The 15,037-nt window shown below is 48.3% G+C and overlaps 2 protein-coding genes across 8 annotated transcripts; one reads left to right on the forward strand and one right to left on the reverse strand.

Annotated features, from left to right (window-relative positions):
* Window positions 1-1,144: 1,144 nt before the first annotated feature.
* Window positions 1,145-10,106, forward strand: c12h18orf54 (chromosome 12 C18orf54 homolog). Of its 7 annotated transcripts, none has more exons than XR_014090104.1 (15): window positions 1,145-1,722; window positions 3,037-3,169; window positions 3,258-3,399; window positions 3,582-3,743; window positions 3,852-3,993; window positions 4,555-4,609; window positions 4,686-4,842; window positions 4,914-5,023; window positions 5,208-5,391; window positions 5,460-5,618; window positions 7,884-7,947; window positions 8,022-8,073; window positions 8,266-8,418; window positions 9,045-9,170; window positions 9,955-10,106. XR_014090104.1 is itself a non-coding variant. In XM_081613357.1 (15 exons), exons 2-15 carry the CDS (start codon window positions 3,044-3,046, stop codon window positions 10,037-10,039), a joined length of 1,647 nt encoding a protein of 548 aa, XP_081469483.1. In that variant the 5' UTR covers window positions 1,159-1,737; window positions 3,037-3,043; the 3' UTR covers window positions 10,040-10,106. The 7 variants fall into 7 exon arrangements, 6 of the variants coding, with proteins under 6 accessions (XP_081469486.1, XP_081469483.1, XP_081469484.1 ...); XM_081613357.1 differs by having other exon boundaries at window positions 1,159-1,737; window positions 9,115-9,170; XM_081613358.1 differs by having other exon boundaries at window positions 1,159-1,734; window positions 3,035-3,169; window positions 9,115-9,170.
* Window positions 10,099-14,859, reverse strand: spag16 (sperm associated antigen 16). The gene is made up of 3 exons (XM_008402355.3): window positions 13,966-14,859; window positions 13,570-13,674; window positions 10,099-10,884 (listed from the first exon to the last, which is right to left on the reverse strand). Exons 1-3 carry the CDS (start codon window positions 14,854-14,856, stop codon window positions 10,237-10,239), a joined length of 1,644 nt encoding a protein of 547 aa, XP_008400577.1. The 5' UTR covers window positions 14,857-14,859; the 3' UTR covers window positions 10,099-10,236.
* Between the last annotated feature and the right edge of the window lie 178 nt (window positions 14,860-15,037).

Consider the following 15,037-nt stretch of genomic DNA (forward strand, 5'->3'; position numbering starts at 1 on the left):
GGGGCTGGACTGTACCACCGGGTGTGGGGGGATGGACTGTACCACCGGGTGTGGGGGGCTGGACTGTACCACCGGGTGTGGGGGTGGACTGTACCACCGGGTGTGAGGGGGATGGACTGTACCACTGGGAGTGGGGGGATGGACTGTACCACCGGGTGTGGGGGGCTGGACTGTACCACCGGGTGTGGGGGGATGGACTGTACCACCGGGTGGGGGGATGGACTGTACCACCGGGTGTGGGGGGATGGACTGTACCACCGGGTGTGGGGGGATGGACTGTACCACCGGGTGTGGGGGGCTGGACTGTACCACCGGGTGTGGGGGGATGGACTGTACCACCGGGTGTGGGGGCTGGACTGTACCACCGGGTGTGGGGGATGGACTGTACCACCGGGTGTGGAGGGCTGGACTGTACCACCGGGTGTGGGGGATGGACTGTACCACCGGGTGTGGGGGGATGGACTGTACCACCGGGTGTGGAGGGCTGGACTGTACCACCGGGTGTGGGGGATGGACTGTACCACCGGGTGTGGGGGATGGACTGTACCACTGGGTGTGGGGGGATGGACTGTACCACCGGGTGTGGGGGGATGGACTGTACCACCGGGTGTGGGGGGGATGGACTGTACCACCGGGTGTGGGGGGCTGGACTGTACCACCGGGTGTGGGGGGATGGACTGTACCACCGGGTGTGGGGGCGGGGGTGTCATAAAACAAACTGTACTTATTTATGAGGCTCTTACTTACTAAAATTACTAATTTATAAAACCAAAACAAACGAAATATAACACATAGTGATTATTAATAATAACAATAATAATAATAATAATAATAATAATAATAATAATAATAATAATAATAATAATAATAATAATAATAAAATTAAATAACATTTAATTTTGAACATGGAAACAATGCAAATATTAGGAGAAAAAACAGGAAACAAAAATCTTCAAAAAGGAGAAAAAAATCCAATATTTATTAAATCTTAAATAATAATAATAATAATAATAATAATAATAATAATAATAATAATAATAATAATAATAATAAATGTTTTGTGGTAGATTAGCTTTGCAGGTAGAATTCAATAATATTTCTGGCGAAAAAAATAAAAATAAATAAAATAGCATCAAAAGAACAACAATAATAGAGACTAAACACGCTCATAATGCAGATTGATCTTTTTTTTAAATAGATTTTGTTGTAGATTAAATGGATTCTGTGCTTATGGAGGAGACAGGCCTATAGAAAACACCAATTATCATAATTTTGTACTGCCAGGTGTTTTAGTTTGAAATTACTAAACATAAAATTAAAGAAAATTAATTAAACTGAATGTTTATAAGGACATTTTTTTTAAAAACCAAATATACATTCTTCCAACAAACTGTGTGAAAATAATAACACTAACAATAACTGGGGTGAAAAAACGGTTTATGTATAAACTGTGGAAACACTATCAGTTGAAAAGTTCGACGCAGTTCTACTTCCGGTTAACCGTTGACTACTTCCTGTTAGCGACCTGCCAGTTCAAACTGACTTGGAGGAGCAGCTCGGCTGTAGCCCGTAACCAGGGGATTCCTCCTGGATTAACCGTTAAAAAACCCCACGGCTGGACGTGGATAAAACACATTTCCGACCGTAAAAATGATTTTCGCTTATTTTCGTCGATGTTTGCAGCTTCCGGTTCTCCTCTCAGCGCTGCTCGGCGGAGTTTAGGCGAGAAAACTCCAGGTCGCCATCTTTTATTCTGATTCTCCTGTTAAAAGCTCTCCGTTAAGTCAACTTCTGTTAGAGCTCAGGTTTAATCTTTAAACGGGGATTTTTATTTATTTATTTTTTTTTAGCTATCTAGCCATAAAATAAAAATAAGAGATGGCAAACATTCCCTGTTACTTTGATTCCACAGAGGTGGGTAGTAAGTAAAAAGTAACTTTTTTTAAAAAACACATACTTTTAGGAGTAGTTATACCACTGTACGTTTTACTTTTACTTTAGTAATATTTCTGGATTCTCTGCCCACTGTGAATAACTTCACTGAATGAAGAACAAAACGAGTTTTAACCACAAAAAAAAAAATGCAGAGCTACAGTTTATGTTGAAGTGAGACCTCTTGTTTCCACAGCAGCTTTGTAGTTCTGTTATTTTTCTGCTTCCTGAAACATTTGGAGACGAAGAAGAAATCAAGAAATGGTAAACAATGAGCATTATCACATTTTATACAGGAAAAGTTTGTCTTCTAAATAATATTCAGATTATTTGTATGATAAATAAAATTATATTAGCATTTATTTTTGTACCATTTATATTATTTATTCTTTCAGTGAAAGAATAATATTCTTTCAGTGAATATTCACTGAAAGAATATTTCAGTGAATATTTGAATTTTAATAGATTCAAAAATGTATTAAAATTTTTTAATAAATTTTTAAAATTTATTAAAATTTTTAATAATTTTTAGTTATTAAAATGATTAATTTTAATAACTAAAATTAATAATTTAGTTATTAATTTTAGTTATTAATAACTAAATTAATAACTATTAATTTAGTTATTAATTTATAACTAAATTAATAAATTTAGTTATTTATTAATAACTAAATAACATTTAGTTATTAACAAATAACTAAATGTTATTTGTTAATAACTAAATAACATTTAGTTATTAACAAATAACTAAATGTTATTTATTAATAACTAAATAACATTTAGTTATTAACAAATAACTAAATGTTATTTGTTAATAAATAATACTTATGTGTACTCTGTAGTTTTTACATAAGTAGAATTTACATGTTATGTACAAACTAAAAAAAAATTAAAAATCATTCTAAAATCTGATATTCTTACTTCAGCAGCCTCTTTCTTTCTTTTTTTTTGTTACCAAATACTTGATAATTCCTGAATTATTTTTATGAATAATTACTTTTTACTTGAGTAAAAGTATGTTGAACGACTCTTGCAATGTTCGCTCTTTCTTAGTAGTGGATTTAAACACCTGTCAGAATTGATTTGGGTTTTATTTCCGTGTAGATAAAAGATGGAGTCCAGCAGCGACTGTCTGTCCCCGGAGTCGACCGTCACGTCTCTGCTGTCGCGCTCCGGCCACCTGCGCAGCGGCCTGCAGCCTCCGGGCCGCAGCGCCACCTTCAGGTTCAGAGACCAGGTGATGATGATGCAGAGCAGCGAGGCGGTGAGGCGTGTTGCCAGGTGACGCTGAGGTCTGGGTTGTTTGTTTTCTCTTCCGCCTGCAGGACTTTGCGTCGGCGTCGGCGGCGCTGGACGCCTACATCGCAGACTTCGACCGCAGCTGCCAGCAGTGCAGGTCGCTGACGGCGTCGCTGGTTCTGCCGCGCAGCCGGCCGGCCAATCACAGGACGGCCAGAAACAGAGACGGTGCGTCACACAGACACGTTTCATCCACCATGGAGGGACCGTTTATGTGGCTTCTTCCAGCATAATTAACTCTTTATTTCAAGAAAAATCAAATGAACTTAAAATCTAAACCACGAAATGAAGGATTGCATAAATAACAGCCTCCTGTGTTCTGATTGGCTGATCTGGTTGTGGCCCTGCAGTCCTGCGGGAGCGTCTGACCGACCGGGAGCTGGACTTCCTCAGCCTCCCCGTCAGCTCCCTCCATCACCGCCGCGACCGCGTCTCCATGACGACGGAGGAGCTGCTGTCCATCCCCTGCGACGGCTCGCTGCCCGTCACTCACACGTCTGCCTTCATTCGAGGTCCTTGAACGCACCACCGCCGCCGGCCGGGTTGGACGTTTCGTCGTCAGTTTGCGACAAACGTTACGTTAAAGGAGCCGTCTGTGTTTCCGTCTCTCTTGACGCCAGGCGTCCTGTGCCGGTCCGGGGATTCTGAACCGGTCGGGTCCAGACTCGGCAGCAGCCATGCTGCTCACCAACGCCGTCACCTGGACCCGGAGCCTCCAGACCAGAACCAGGACCAGAACCGTTTTCCCGCCAGGACCTCCAGGTTGGTGGAGTCTGTCTGGATTCTGGTGACAGAAAATCTGCACAACATGAATCAGATAAAGCAGAATTTAAATTTCTGATGCCTGGTAAAGGTAAACCGTCCCCGACGTCGGCATTCAGTTCTTTACCGGCCCGATAAATCAAACTGGGCCGACATCAACAACCAGTTTATTCTCACCTCATTTCCATCTGATTTTGGTTGTTTATTCCCAAAAGGTGTCAAAACTGTAGAGAAAAAAAACCATCTGTAAATATCAAATACCTGCCAAAACATCAATATTAACATCGGCCATCGGTATCGGGCCAATATTTCACATCGCTGCATTCCTGCTTCATTTTTATAAAAAATTCAAAATGCACGTTGGCATGAATCCAAGTTAATGAAACAAAGCATGAATCATGTATTCCAGTCAGAAATGAAAAATCTATTTAATCTAAAAAAGGCATAAAGAGACTCATTATTCAGGAATCACTTTCTGTGGAGTAAAGATGCCAGTTGCAGATCTCTCTGCTCCGCCAGGCGTTAGTTGGACCTGATGGATCCTGGCGTTTCCTCCTCCAGGTCGAGGGAGAAGCTGCAGACGGACAGACTGAGCCAGTCGGCTGACCTTCCCGCTGTAGGTGTTCTGGTCCGCCGGCCTCCTGTTGCGGTGCCTGAACCTCCCTCTGGTCCTTTAACCCCGGCCTCCTCAGTCTGCACACAGAGACCTGCACCTCCCTCGCTGGCTGACCAGCAACAAGTCGGCCCTGGGCTGCTCCGAGGTCAGCAGCCTGCCGGACCTGACCTACCCCAGCTGGGTCCTGCGCGCCGCCGCCGCCGCCGTCGAGCCGCCGCCCTGGGAGGAGAGCGGTACGCCGCGGGTCACTTCCTGTCTCTGCCCTCGCTCGGTCTGGTCTGACTGGGTGTCTGTTGTTTCCCAGGCGACGCTCCGCCTGGAGCGGCCAGAGGCAGAGCTCCGTCCTGGGTGTTGGACCTGGAGAAGGACGGAGAGCTGAGGGCAGCGCCAGCCCAGCTGAGAGGGAGGTCAAAGGTCAGAGTTCAGCTTCTTTACCCTTAATCTCATTCAGGGATGCACCGATCCGCTTTATTCACCACCGACATGAAACCTGAGGCTCATTACCGGCCGGTACCGATCCAGAAAAAACAGCTGAGCTGCCTTAAAGCGCCGGCGTCATGTTTTCCAACATTGTCTTTCGATATCGGGACCCATGCAGGTATTGGTATCTGATCGGTGCGTCCTGAGGAAACGTGCTTCTGTTTTCTCGTCTCGCTTTCAATGCGTGGTCCAGGCTGAAGGCGAGCAGACGCTCAGAGAGCTGCGGCTGCAGCTGGCCGAACACATCTCTGCCCTCACCGCCGAGGGGAACGGCTCCGGCGGCCTGGCGGCGCCGTTCAGAGGTACGAACACAGCAGGGTCCAGTCGGCGGCAAACCCGCTGAGGCTAACATGATGCTGAACCCGTCCAGACAGCAGGATCGAGTCTCTGATCCAGAAGGCCGATCAGGTTCTGGACGCCCTGAGTTCTGGAGGAGCAGGAGGTTCTGGAGGAGCAGGAGGTTCTGGAGGAGCAGGAGGTTCTGGAGGAGCAGGAGGTTCTGGAGGAGCAGGAGGTTCTGGAGGAGCAGGTGAGTCCAGGGACTCATGACCTCACACTCAGTAAGACATGAACGATCCTTCTGAAGAGAAACGATAAAGAAATTCTTCAGGTTTTGTTAAATGCGTCCAGCTAACATTCGGTTCATGTCGGATCTTGACCTCTGACCTGCAGCGTCAGCAACCCTGATGTCAGCACGCTTCTGCTGATGGAGGAGCTAACTTTTCATGCAGCGCTTTGCTAACTGAAAGCGTTTAGCGCATTTAGCTTCCTCTGCATAATTTTTTCTGGATAAATTAAAAAGCTCTAATAACTGTTTTGTTGGAGTGAAGTGACAGATTTGAACCAGTAGAGGGCGGTGGAGTTTGCTGTAGCACGTGTTGTATCGATGACACGTGGTGGGAATCAAAATTTAGCACTTTGACGTTATGTTCATATAGCAAACTAGCTTCTTTAGCCTCTTCTAAACACCATGTTTACATAGCTATTTAGCATTAGCCTCTGCTACACCATGTTTATATAGCTATTTAGCATTAGCCTCTGCTAAACGCCATGCTTATATAGCTATTTAGCTTTAGCTTCTGCTAAACACCATGTTTACATAGCTATTTAGCATTAGCTTCTGCTAAACACCATGTTTATATAGCTATTTAGCATTGGCCTCTGCTAAACGCCATGTTTATATAGCTATTTAGCTTTAGCTTCTGCTAAACACCATGTTTATATAGCTATTTAGCATTAGCCTCTGCTAAACGCCATGCTTATATAGCTATTTAACTTTAGCTTCTGCTAAACACCATGTTTACATAGCTATTTAGCATTAGCTTCTGCTAAACACCATGTTTATATAGCTATTTAGCATTGGCCTCTGCTAAACGCCATGTTTATATAGCTATTTAGCATTAGCCTCTGCTAAACGCCATGTTTATATAGGTACTTAGCATTAGCCTCTGCTAAACACCATGTTTATATGGCTATTTAGCATTAGCATCTGCTAAACACCGTGTTTATATGGCTATTTAGCATTAGCCACTGCTAAACACCATGTTTATATGGCTATTTAGCATTAGCATCTGCTAAACACCGTGTTTATATGGCTATTTAGCATTAGCCACTGCTAAACACTGTGTTTATATAGCTATTTAGCATTAGCTTCTGCTAAAAACCATGTTTATATAGCTATTTAGCATTAGCCTCTGCTAAACACCATGTTTACATAGCTATTTAGCATTAGCTTCTGCTAAACACCATGTTTATATAGCTATTTAGCATTGGCCTCTGCTAAACGCCATGTTTATATAGCTATTTAGCATTAGCCTCTGCTAAACGCCATGTTTATATAGGTACTTAGCATTAGCCTCTGCTAAACACCATGTTTATATAGCTACTTAGCATTAGCCTCTGCTAAACACCATGTTTATATAGCTATTTAGCATTAGCCTCTGCTAAACACCATGTTTATATAGCTATTTAGCATTAGCATCTGCTAAACACCGTGTTTATATGGCTATTTAGCATTATCCTGTGCTAAACACCATGTTTATATAGCTATTTAGCATTAGCCTCTGCTAAATGCCATGCTTATATAGCTATTTAGCTTTAGCTTCTGCAAAACACCATGTTTATATAGCTATTTAGCATTAGCCTCTGCTAAACGCCATGCTTATATAGCTATTTAGCTTTAGCTTCTGCTAAACACCATGTTTACATAGCTATTTAGCATTAGCTTCTGCTAAACACCATGTTTATATAGCTATTTAGCATTGGCCTCTGCTAAACGCCATGTTTATATAGCTATTTAGCATTAGCCTCTGCTAAACGCCATGTTTATATAGGTACTTAGCATTAGCCTCTGCTAAACACCATGTTTATATGGCTATTTAGCATTAGCATCTGCTAAACACCGTGTTTATATGGCTATTTAGCATTAGCATCTGCTAAACACCGTGTTTATATGGCTATTTAGCATTAGCCACTGCTAAACACTGTGTTTATATAGCTATTTAGCATTTGCTTCTGCTAAAAACCATGTTTATATAGCTACTTAGCATTAGCTTCTGCTAAACACAGTGTTTATATAGCTATTTAGCATTAGCCAGTGCTAAACACTGTGTTTATATAGCTATTTAGCATTTGCTTCTGCTAAAAACCATGTTTATATAGCTACTTAGCATTAGCTTCTGCTAAACACTGTGTTTATATAGCTATTTAGCATTAGCTTCTCCTAAATGCCAGAAGCTAACTAAAGAGCTAGTTAGCTCTTTAGTTAGCCACTGAGCCGGTTGGTGTTTTTCAGCGAGTCCCGTCGGCACCGAGGACCTGCTGCGCTCGTCGCCTCCTCGCTGTCCCTCCTCCACTCTGTAAGATCCATTTCCTGTCATGACTGGCCCGGTCAGATTTCCCTCAGTGACTCAAACTTGTGATGAACCCGCAGAACCTCCGGAGCCACAGAGCTGGAGTCGGATCGGACTCTGCTGGACGAGGAGGTAACTCTCATCCTGCTGGGGATCACCGATCGCCCTTAATGCTCCACAGTTCTGCTGATTACGACACTGATGGGTTTATAGGAAGCTACGATGCTGAATCGGTCGAATAAACGCAACGTAGCTCATCTTTAGAGTCTTTATCTTCTAATATTTCCTCACAATCGCTCTTAAAAATGTACTCGAATCGCTCAGGTGTTGAGCAGCGGTTACCGTGGAAACGACGCCTGCACGCAGCCCGGCCCGGTGGAGGCCGTGAAGCAGATGCTGTTCCGGCTGCAGGCCGTGGAGGCGGAGCTTCAGAGGCAGCGGATGGACGCCGGCGGACAGAAGACGCCCGAGAAACAGGTTGGAGCCTCAGCAGCAGAACCCGTTTTATCTGAACGTGGCTGAACGGGTTCTACGGAGTCCTGCTAATGACCCGGTTGTTAAAGTCCGGATTCCCAGGCGTCGCATTTTTATTTTTTACGTTTTGTACTTCCGCTTATTTACACGTGATGTTTTACATTTACTCACATTTTATTTCATTATTTTTATTTAGTTTTGTTTTCTATGACACGTTGATAAAAAAAAAATTGTAAATACAAAAATATGGGAAACTTAAAAATTTTTTTGAAATAAAATATGAAAAACATTTTTTTAATTAAATATATTCACAATATGGAAAAATTAGGAAAACGGTAACTCGGACAATAAAATTGTATAATTGAATAATACTGATAATATGACATATTAATGCTGTTGAAAATTATAAATATTTGTATTTGTCACTCCGTGTAATCAAATAAATTGTGTAAAAATTCATATTTTTCATTTTTTTGATGCGCTATTTGACAGTTGAATCGCTTCATCCGGCCATTTATCTATTATGTTCAATGTCAGTTTTTCCAGGATTGGTCCTCCGTACATTTTCTCCAGAGTTCTGGTTAAACCCTCCCTCTCTTTTTTTGTTAACATGTCCAGTTCGGTTCCAGGTGTTTTGTGTGATTTGTCGCCCCCTGCTGGTCCGGTTGTGGTAAAACGGGAGCCGATCTGTGTTCGCAGGAAGCCGACGTGGATCCAGAGCTGCAGAGTTTCCCAGGAAGTCCGTCGCTGAAGAGGTCAGACTTTAAACCGAATATGAAAACTCCAGAGTTTTCTCATGTTTTCGTTGTTTACAATGTTGGAATTGTTCCAGAAAAAAATATATATAAAAGAGTTGTAACTGCGTTGTTTTACATAAATGTAGCAAAATATTTGTTGCATCTTCACGTTTTTGGTCAAATTAGGAACCATAGAGCCACAGGATAACAGGAAGGTTGGTTAATATGAGGCACGGTGGTGGCAGCGTCATGATGTGGGATCATTTTGATTTGTTTTCGTATAAAATAAAACATCCGAATTGTTGTTTCTGTAATTCCGGTTTCATTTCTAATAAACTGCTGTGATCCGGTGAACTTCCTGGTTGTCACTTCCTGGTTGTCACTTCCTGGTTGTCACATCCTGGTTGTCACTTCCTGGTTGTCACATCCTGGTTGTCACATCCTGGTTGTCACTTCCTGGTTGTCAAATCCTGGTTGTCACATCCTGGTTGTCACTTCCTGGTTGTCACTTCCTGGTTGTCACTTCCTGGTTGTCACTTCCTGGTTGTCACTTCCTGGTTGTCACTTCCTGGTTGTCACTTCCTGGTTGTCACATCCTGGTTGTCACTTCCTGGTTGTCACTTCCTGGTTGTCACTTCCTGGTTGTCACATCCTGGTTGTCACTTCCTGGTTGTCACTTCCTGGTTGTCACTTCCTGGTTGTCACATCCTGGTTGTCACTTCCTGGTTGTCACATCCTGGTTGTCACTTCCTGGTTGTCACTTCCTGGTTGTCACTTCCTGGTTGTCACTTCCTGTTTTCAGAGTCGGGCTGTACCTGAACCGCCTGAAGATGCTGGTGGAGGATCCGGGTCAGAGAGGAAGGCGGACGGACTCGTCCTCGTCCTGAAGCCGACGGACCGGCCCGGTTCTGCTGACGTTCTGAACCTCGGACCCAAAATAAAAACGTTTCAGGAGATCTGAATCTTTATTAGAGGAAGTCGGCGTTAACTTCCTGTTTCCTCCCGCAGCAGGAAGTGCTCCAGCGCTGCATAAAGTTACTCTCTGGCAGTTGGTCCCGCGGGTCGGTTCTGACGGGTCCGAACATCAGAGCCAGACGTTGATCAGTCCGTCGCTGCCGGCCGACATTAGAGTCCCGCCCTGGAGGTCAAAGGTCACGCTCTGGACGCTCCTCCTGTGTCCCGACAGGGTGCTGATGCCGCACGACTCCACCTCCACCAGCCTCACCAAACAGTCGCCGCTGGCAACCGCCAGCAGCTTCCCCGATTGGTTGAAGGCCACCTGGTTGGCGCCGTGCGGCCCGGCGTCCACGACGCCCGTCGGCGCCGCCGGCTTCCGGGTGTCCCACAGGTGGACGGCGCCCCTGGAGTCGCAGGACGCCACGGTGTTGGTGGTGGGGCTGTAGGCGGCGTGGTTGCAGGGGTGGCGGTGTCCGCGGAACGTGGCGGTGCTCACGCCCAGCCGGCCGTCCCAAACCATCACCGTCTTATCGGCGGAGCAGGTGAGCAGCAGGTCGGAGCACGGCAGGAAGGCCACGCTGTTCACCGGGGCGCCGTGGCGGCGCAGGATCAGCCTGCAGCAGCCGCTGCTGGCGTCCCACAGCCGGGACGTCCCGTCGGCGGAGCAGGACGCCAGAACATGGCCGCCGGAGTGGAAGGAGCTGCCCCAGGTGGGCTGGCTGTGGCCGGCCAGCAGCAGCACACAGCGACCCGCAGAGAAGTCCCAGAGCCGGACCTGCCGCACAAAACAGAACCTGCAGTCACTCACAGGCTGGAGGCACAGAGACAGGAGACCAGGAGGCAGGAGACCAGGAGACAGGAAACCAGGAGGCAGGAGACCAGGAGACAGGAAACCAGGAGACAGGAAACCAGGAGACAGGAGACAGGAAACCAGAAGGCAGGAGACAGGAAACCAGGAGACAGGAGACCAGGAGACAGGAAACCAGGAGACAGGAGACCAGGAGGCAGGAGATAGGAAACCAGGAGGCAGGAGACAGGAAACCAGGAGGCAGTAAACCAGGAGACAGGAAACCAGAAGGCAGGAGATAGGAAACCAGGAGGCAGGAGATAGGAAACCAGGAGGCAGGAGATAGGAAACCAGGAGGCAGGAGACAGGAAACCAGGAGACAGGAAACCAGGAGACAGGAAACCAGGAGACAGGAAACCAGGAGACAGGAAACCAGGAGACAGGAAACCAGGAGACAGGAAACCAGAAGGCAGGAAACCAGAAGGCAGGAAACCAGAAGGCAGGAAACCAGAAGGCAGGAAACCAGAAGGCAGGAGACCAGGAGGCAGGAGACCAGGAGGCAGGAGACAGGAAACCAGGAGACAGGAAACCAGGAGACAGGAAACCAGGAGACAGGAAACCAGGAGACAGGAAACCAGGAGACAGGAAACCAGGAGACAGGAAACCAGAAGGCAGGAAACCAGAAGGCAGGAAAACAGAAGGCAGGAAACCAGGAGACAGGAAACCAGAAGGCAGGAAACCAGAAGGCAGGAGACCAGAAGGCAGGAGACCAGAAGGCAGGAAACCAGGAGGCAGGAAACCAGGAGACAGGAAACCAGGAGACAGGAAACCAGGAGACAGGAAACCAGGAGACAGGAAACCAGGAGACAGGAAACCAGAAGGCAGGAGACAGGAAACCAGGAGACAGGAAACCAGGAGACAGGAAACCAGGAGGCAGGAAACCAGGAGACAGGAAACCAGGAGGCAGGAAACCAGGAGACAGGAAACCAGGAGACAGGAAACCAGGAGACAGGAAACCAGAAGGCAGGAAACCAGAAGGCAGGAAACCAGAAGGCAGGAAACAAGGAGACAGGAAACCAGGAGACAGGAAACCAGAAGGCAGGAAACCAGGAGACAGGAAACCAGAAGGCAGGAAACAAGGAGACAGGAAACCAGGAGACAGGAAACCAGGAGACAGGAAACCAGGAGACAGGAAACCAGAAGGCAGGAAACCAGAAGGCAGGAAACCAGGAGACAGGAAACCAGAAGGCAGGAAACCAGAAGGCAGGAAACCAGAAGGCAGGAAACCAGAAGGCAGGAAACCAGGAGACAGGAAACCAGGAGACAGGAGACCAGGAGGCAGGAGACAGGAAACCAGGAGACAGGAAACCAGGAGACAGGAAACCAGGAGACAGGAAACCAGGAGGCAGGAAACCAGGAGGCAGGAAACCAGGAGGCAGGAAACCAGGAGACAGGAAACCAGGAGGCAGGAGACCAGAAGGCAGGAAACCAGAAGGCAGGAAACCAGAAGGCAGGAAACCAGGAGACAGGAAACCAGAAGGCAGGAGACCAGGAGGCAGGAAACCAGGAGGCAGGAAACCAGGAGGCAGGAAACCAGGAGGCAGGAAACCAGGAGGCAGGAAACCAGAAGGCAGGAGACCAGAAGGCAGGAGACCAGGAGGCAGGAAACCAGGAGGCAGGAAACCAGGAGACAGGCAACCAGGAGACAGGAAACCAGGAGGCAGGAAACCAGGAGACAGGAAACCAGGAGACAGGAAACCAGGAGACAGGAAACCAGGAGACAGGAAACCAGGAGGCAGGAAACCAGGAGGCAGGAAACCAGGAGGCAGGAAACCAGGAGACAGGAAACCAGGAGACAGGAAACCAGAAGGCAGGAGACCAGGAGGCAGGAAACCAGGAGGCAGGAAACCAGGAGGCAGGAAACCAGGAGACAGGAAACCAGGAGACAGGAAACCAGGAGACGGGAAACCAGGAGACAGGAAACCAGGAGGCAGGAGACCAGGAGGCAGGAAACCAGGAGGCAGGAAACCAGGAGACAGGAAACCAGGAGACAGGAAACCAGAAGGCAGGAGACCAGGAGGCAGGAAACCAGGAGGCAGGAAACCAGGAGGCAGGAAACCAGGAGACAGGAAACCAGGAGACAGGAAACCAGGAGACGGGAAACCAGGAGACAGGAAACCAGGAGGCAGGAAACCAGGAGGCAGGAAACCAGGAGACAGGAAACCAGGAGACAGGAAACCAGGAGGCAGGAGACCAGAAGGCAGGAAACCAGAAGGCAGGAAACCAGGAGACAGGAAACCAGAAGGCAGGAAACCAGGAGGCAGGAAGGAAATGTTCCCTGCCTCCACGTTTTCCCTTCACAGATCTGGGAAATCCATTAAACTCAACTAAAAACAAACAAATCACCTAAAGGATGATGAGATTCAAACTAAATATTTAGTTAGCAAACTCAGTAAGTTAAGTATTTAAATTTAAGCTACACATTTAGATAGCGAGACACATTTAGCACCGAACTGAACGTTTAGCTAATATGCTAATTCCCTGGCCAGTAGCCGGAAGTGAACCATCAAAATAAGAGCCGGGTGTTGATGAAGCCTGATCCAAAGTGCTGACAGTTTGATTTAAAAGGTGTAAACCCCAGAGCCCGGATGACGTCACAAAGCGGAAACTCACCGTCTTGTCCCCGCCGGTCGTCGCCAGCCTGGATCCTTCGGGGTGGAAGCTGCAGCCTGACAGCCAATCAGAGTGGCCCTCTCCTATCAGCAGCATCCGGGCGACCTGACGTCAACATTCACAGCATCACCGCCACGGCTTTGGCACATCACACATCCTTCTACTTCCTGTTTTTCCTCTCTCGTGTGTCGTTTTCGCCAGAAGTAACATCCGGTTGTTGACCACGTGACTCAAAAAGGCGTTTTTTTTCATACACTGAAAATCTCAATTTCAATTCAAATATTCTGTAACAGCGATTACAATATTTTTTTATATACAAATTAATGCAAACATTAGCGGAACACGGGCAAAGTGTTGCGACACGCGGCCGCCGCTGAGCCCCAGAGCCCGGCCCACCTTCTCCCCGCTGCGCGGCAGGTCCCACAGCCTCCAGGTGCGGTCGTCGCTGGCCGAGGCCAGCAGCGGGCTGGCGGGGTGCGGCGCGATGCCGCTGACGGGCAGCTGGTGCGCCCGGAAGGTGCAGAACAGCTGGAAGCTGCTCTTCTCCGGAGCCTCCGCGGCGGCCGGCGGCTCGCAGGGCTCCGGGGTTCCGCTCGGGCTGCTGGGTGGAGGCTTCCCGCTGGGTTTCTCCGGCTCGGGCTCCGGCTCCGGCTGCGGCTGCGGGAGCCTCCGGGCTCGCTCCCTCTGCAGCCCGAGGAGCGTCTTGGTCCGCAGGGCCGCTTCGTACTTGTCCCGCAGCCGCTCCAGCGCCGCCTCGGAGTCCCGCAGCTGCTCCCGCAGCCGCTCGCAGTCCCCGGCGAGGACGAGCTTCTGCTCGCGGAGCCGCCGGCGCTGCTGCCGGTGGTAGTCGCTCTCCCTGCGCATGCGCAGCAGGCTCTGCGCGGACTCCAGCACCTGCCTCCGGAGCCGCTCGGCGTCGCCGCGCACGGCCTCCAGCTGGCCCAGCAGCGCGCTGCGGTGGGTCAGCGCGTCCGGGACGAACACGCCGCCGCCGCCGCCGCCCCGGGCCAGGCCGTGCCACTCCAGCTCGAAGCGGCCCAGGGTCCGGCTCAGGCCCAGCCTGCGCAGGAAGTTCCGCAGGAAGTCGTCCACCGACTCCGGGACGTTCTGGACCACCGGGTCCTCTGGGTTCGCCAGGGGTGAAGAGGAGGAGGAGGAAGAGGAGGAAGAGTAGGAGGAGGAGGAGGAGGACCTCTCCTCTTCCTCCTCTTCCTCCTCCTCCTCCTCCTCATCCTCCTTGGAGGAGTCATCGGTCTCCTCCACTTTGTCCTTTTTCTTCGCCGACATCTTTCTTTCTTTCTTTCTTTCCTTCGCCTTCTTGTTTGCGCGTCGCTATGGCAACGGCTCGCCTTCGGAAGTCGCCGTTGCTTGCGCCGTTACCGTGGCAACGCGTCGGGGGTGTTGAGATTTAAAGGAGCAGCACTTTTTTTTTATTTTTTATTTTTTTTAAAAACTCGCATTTTTTTTT

This window comes from Poecilia reticulata, chromosome 12, assembly GCF_904066995.2.
Source record: "Poecilia reticulata chromosome 12, P_reticulata-male-v2, whole genome shotgun sequence".
Classification (NCBI taxonomy): domain Eukaryota; kingdom Metazoa; phylum Chordata; class Actinopteri; order Cyprinodontiformes; family Poeciliidae; genus Poecilia; species Poecilia reticulata.

Coding starts and splice junctions, on each gene's coding strand:
- c12h18orf54 (XM_081613357.1), top strand. CDS start 3,044: ATGGAGTCCAGCAGCGACTGTCTGTCCCCGGAGTCGACCGTCACGTCT. Junction 4,843..4,913: donor GCCGCCCTGGGAGGAGAGCG/GTACGCCGCGGG, acceptor GTTGTTTCCCAG/GCGACGCTCCGCCTGGAGCG. Junction 8,419..9,114: donor AGAAGACGCCCGAGAAACAG/GTTGGAGCCTCA, acceptor CTGTGTTCGCAG/GAAGCCGACGTGGATCCAGA.
- spag16 (XM_008402355.3), bottom strand. CDS start 14,856: ATGTCGGCGAAGAAAAAGGACAAAGTGGAGGAGACCGATGACTCCTCC. Junction 13,675..13,965: donor TGCCGCGCAGCGGGGAGAAG/GTGGGCCGGGCT, acceptor TGTTGACGTCAG/GTCGCCCGGATGCTGCTGAT. Junction 10,885..13,569: donor CGACCGGCGGGGACAAGACG/GTGAGTTTCCGC, acceptor TTTGTGCGGCAG/GTCCGGCTCTGGGACTTCTC.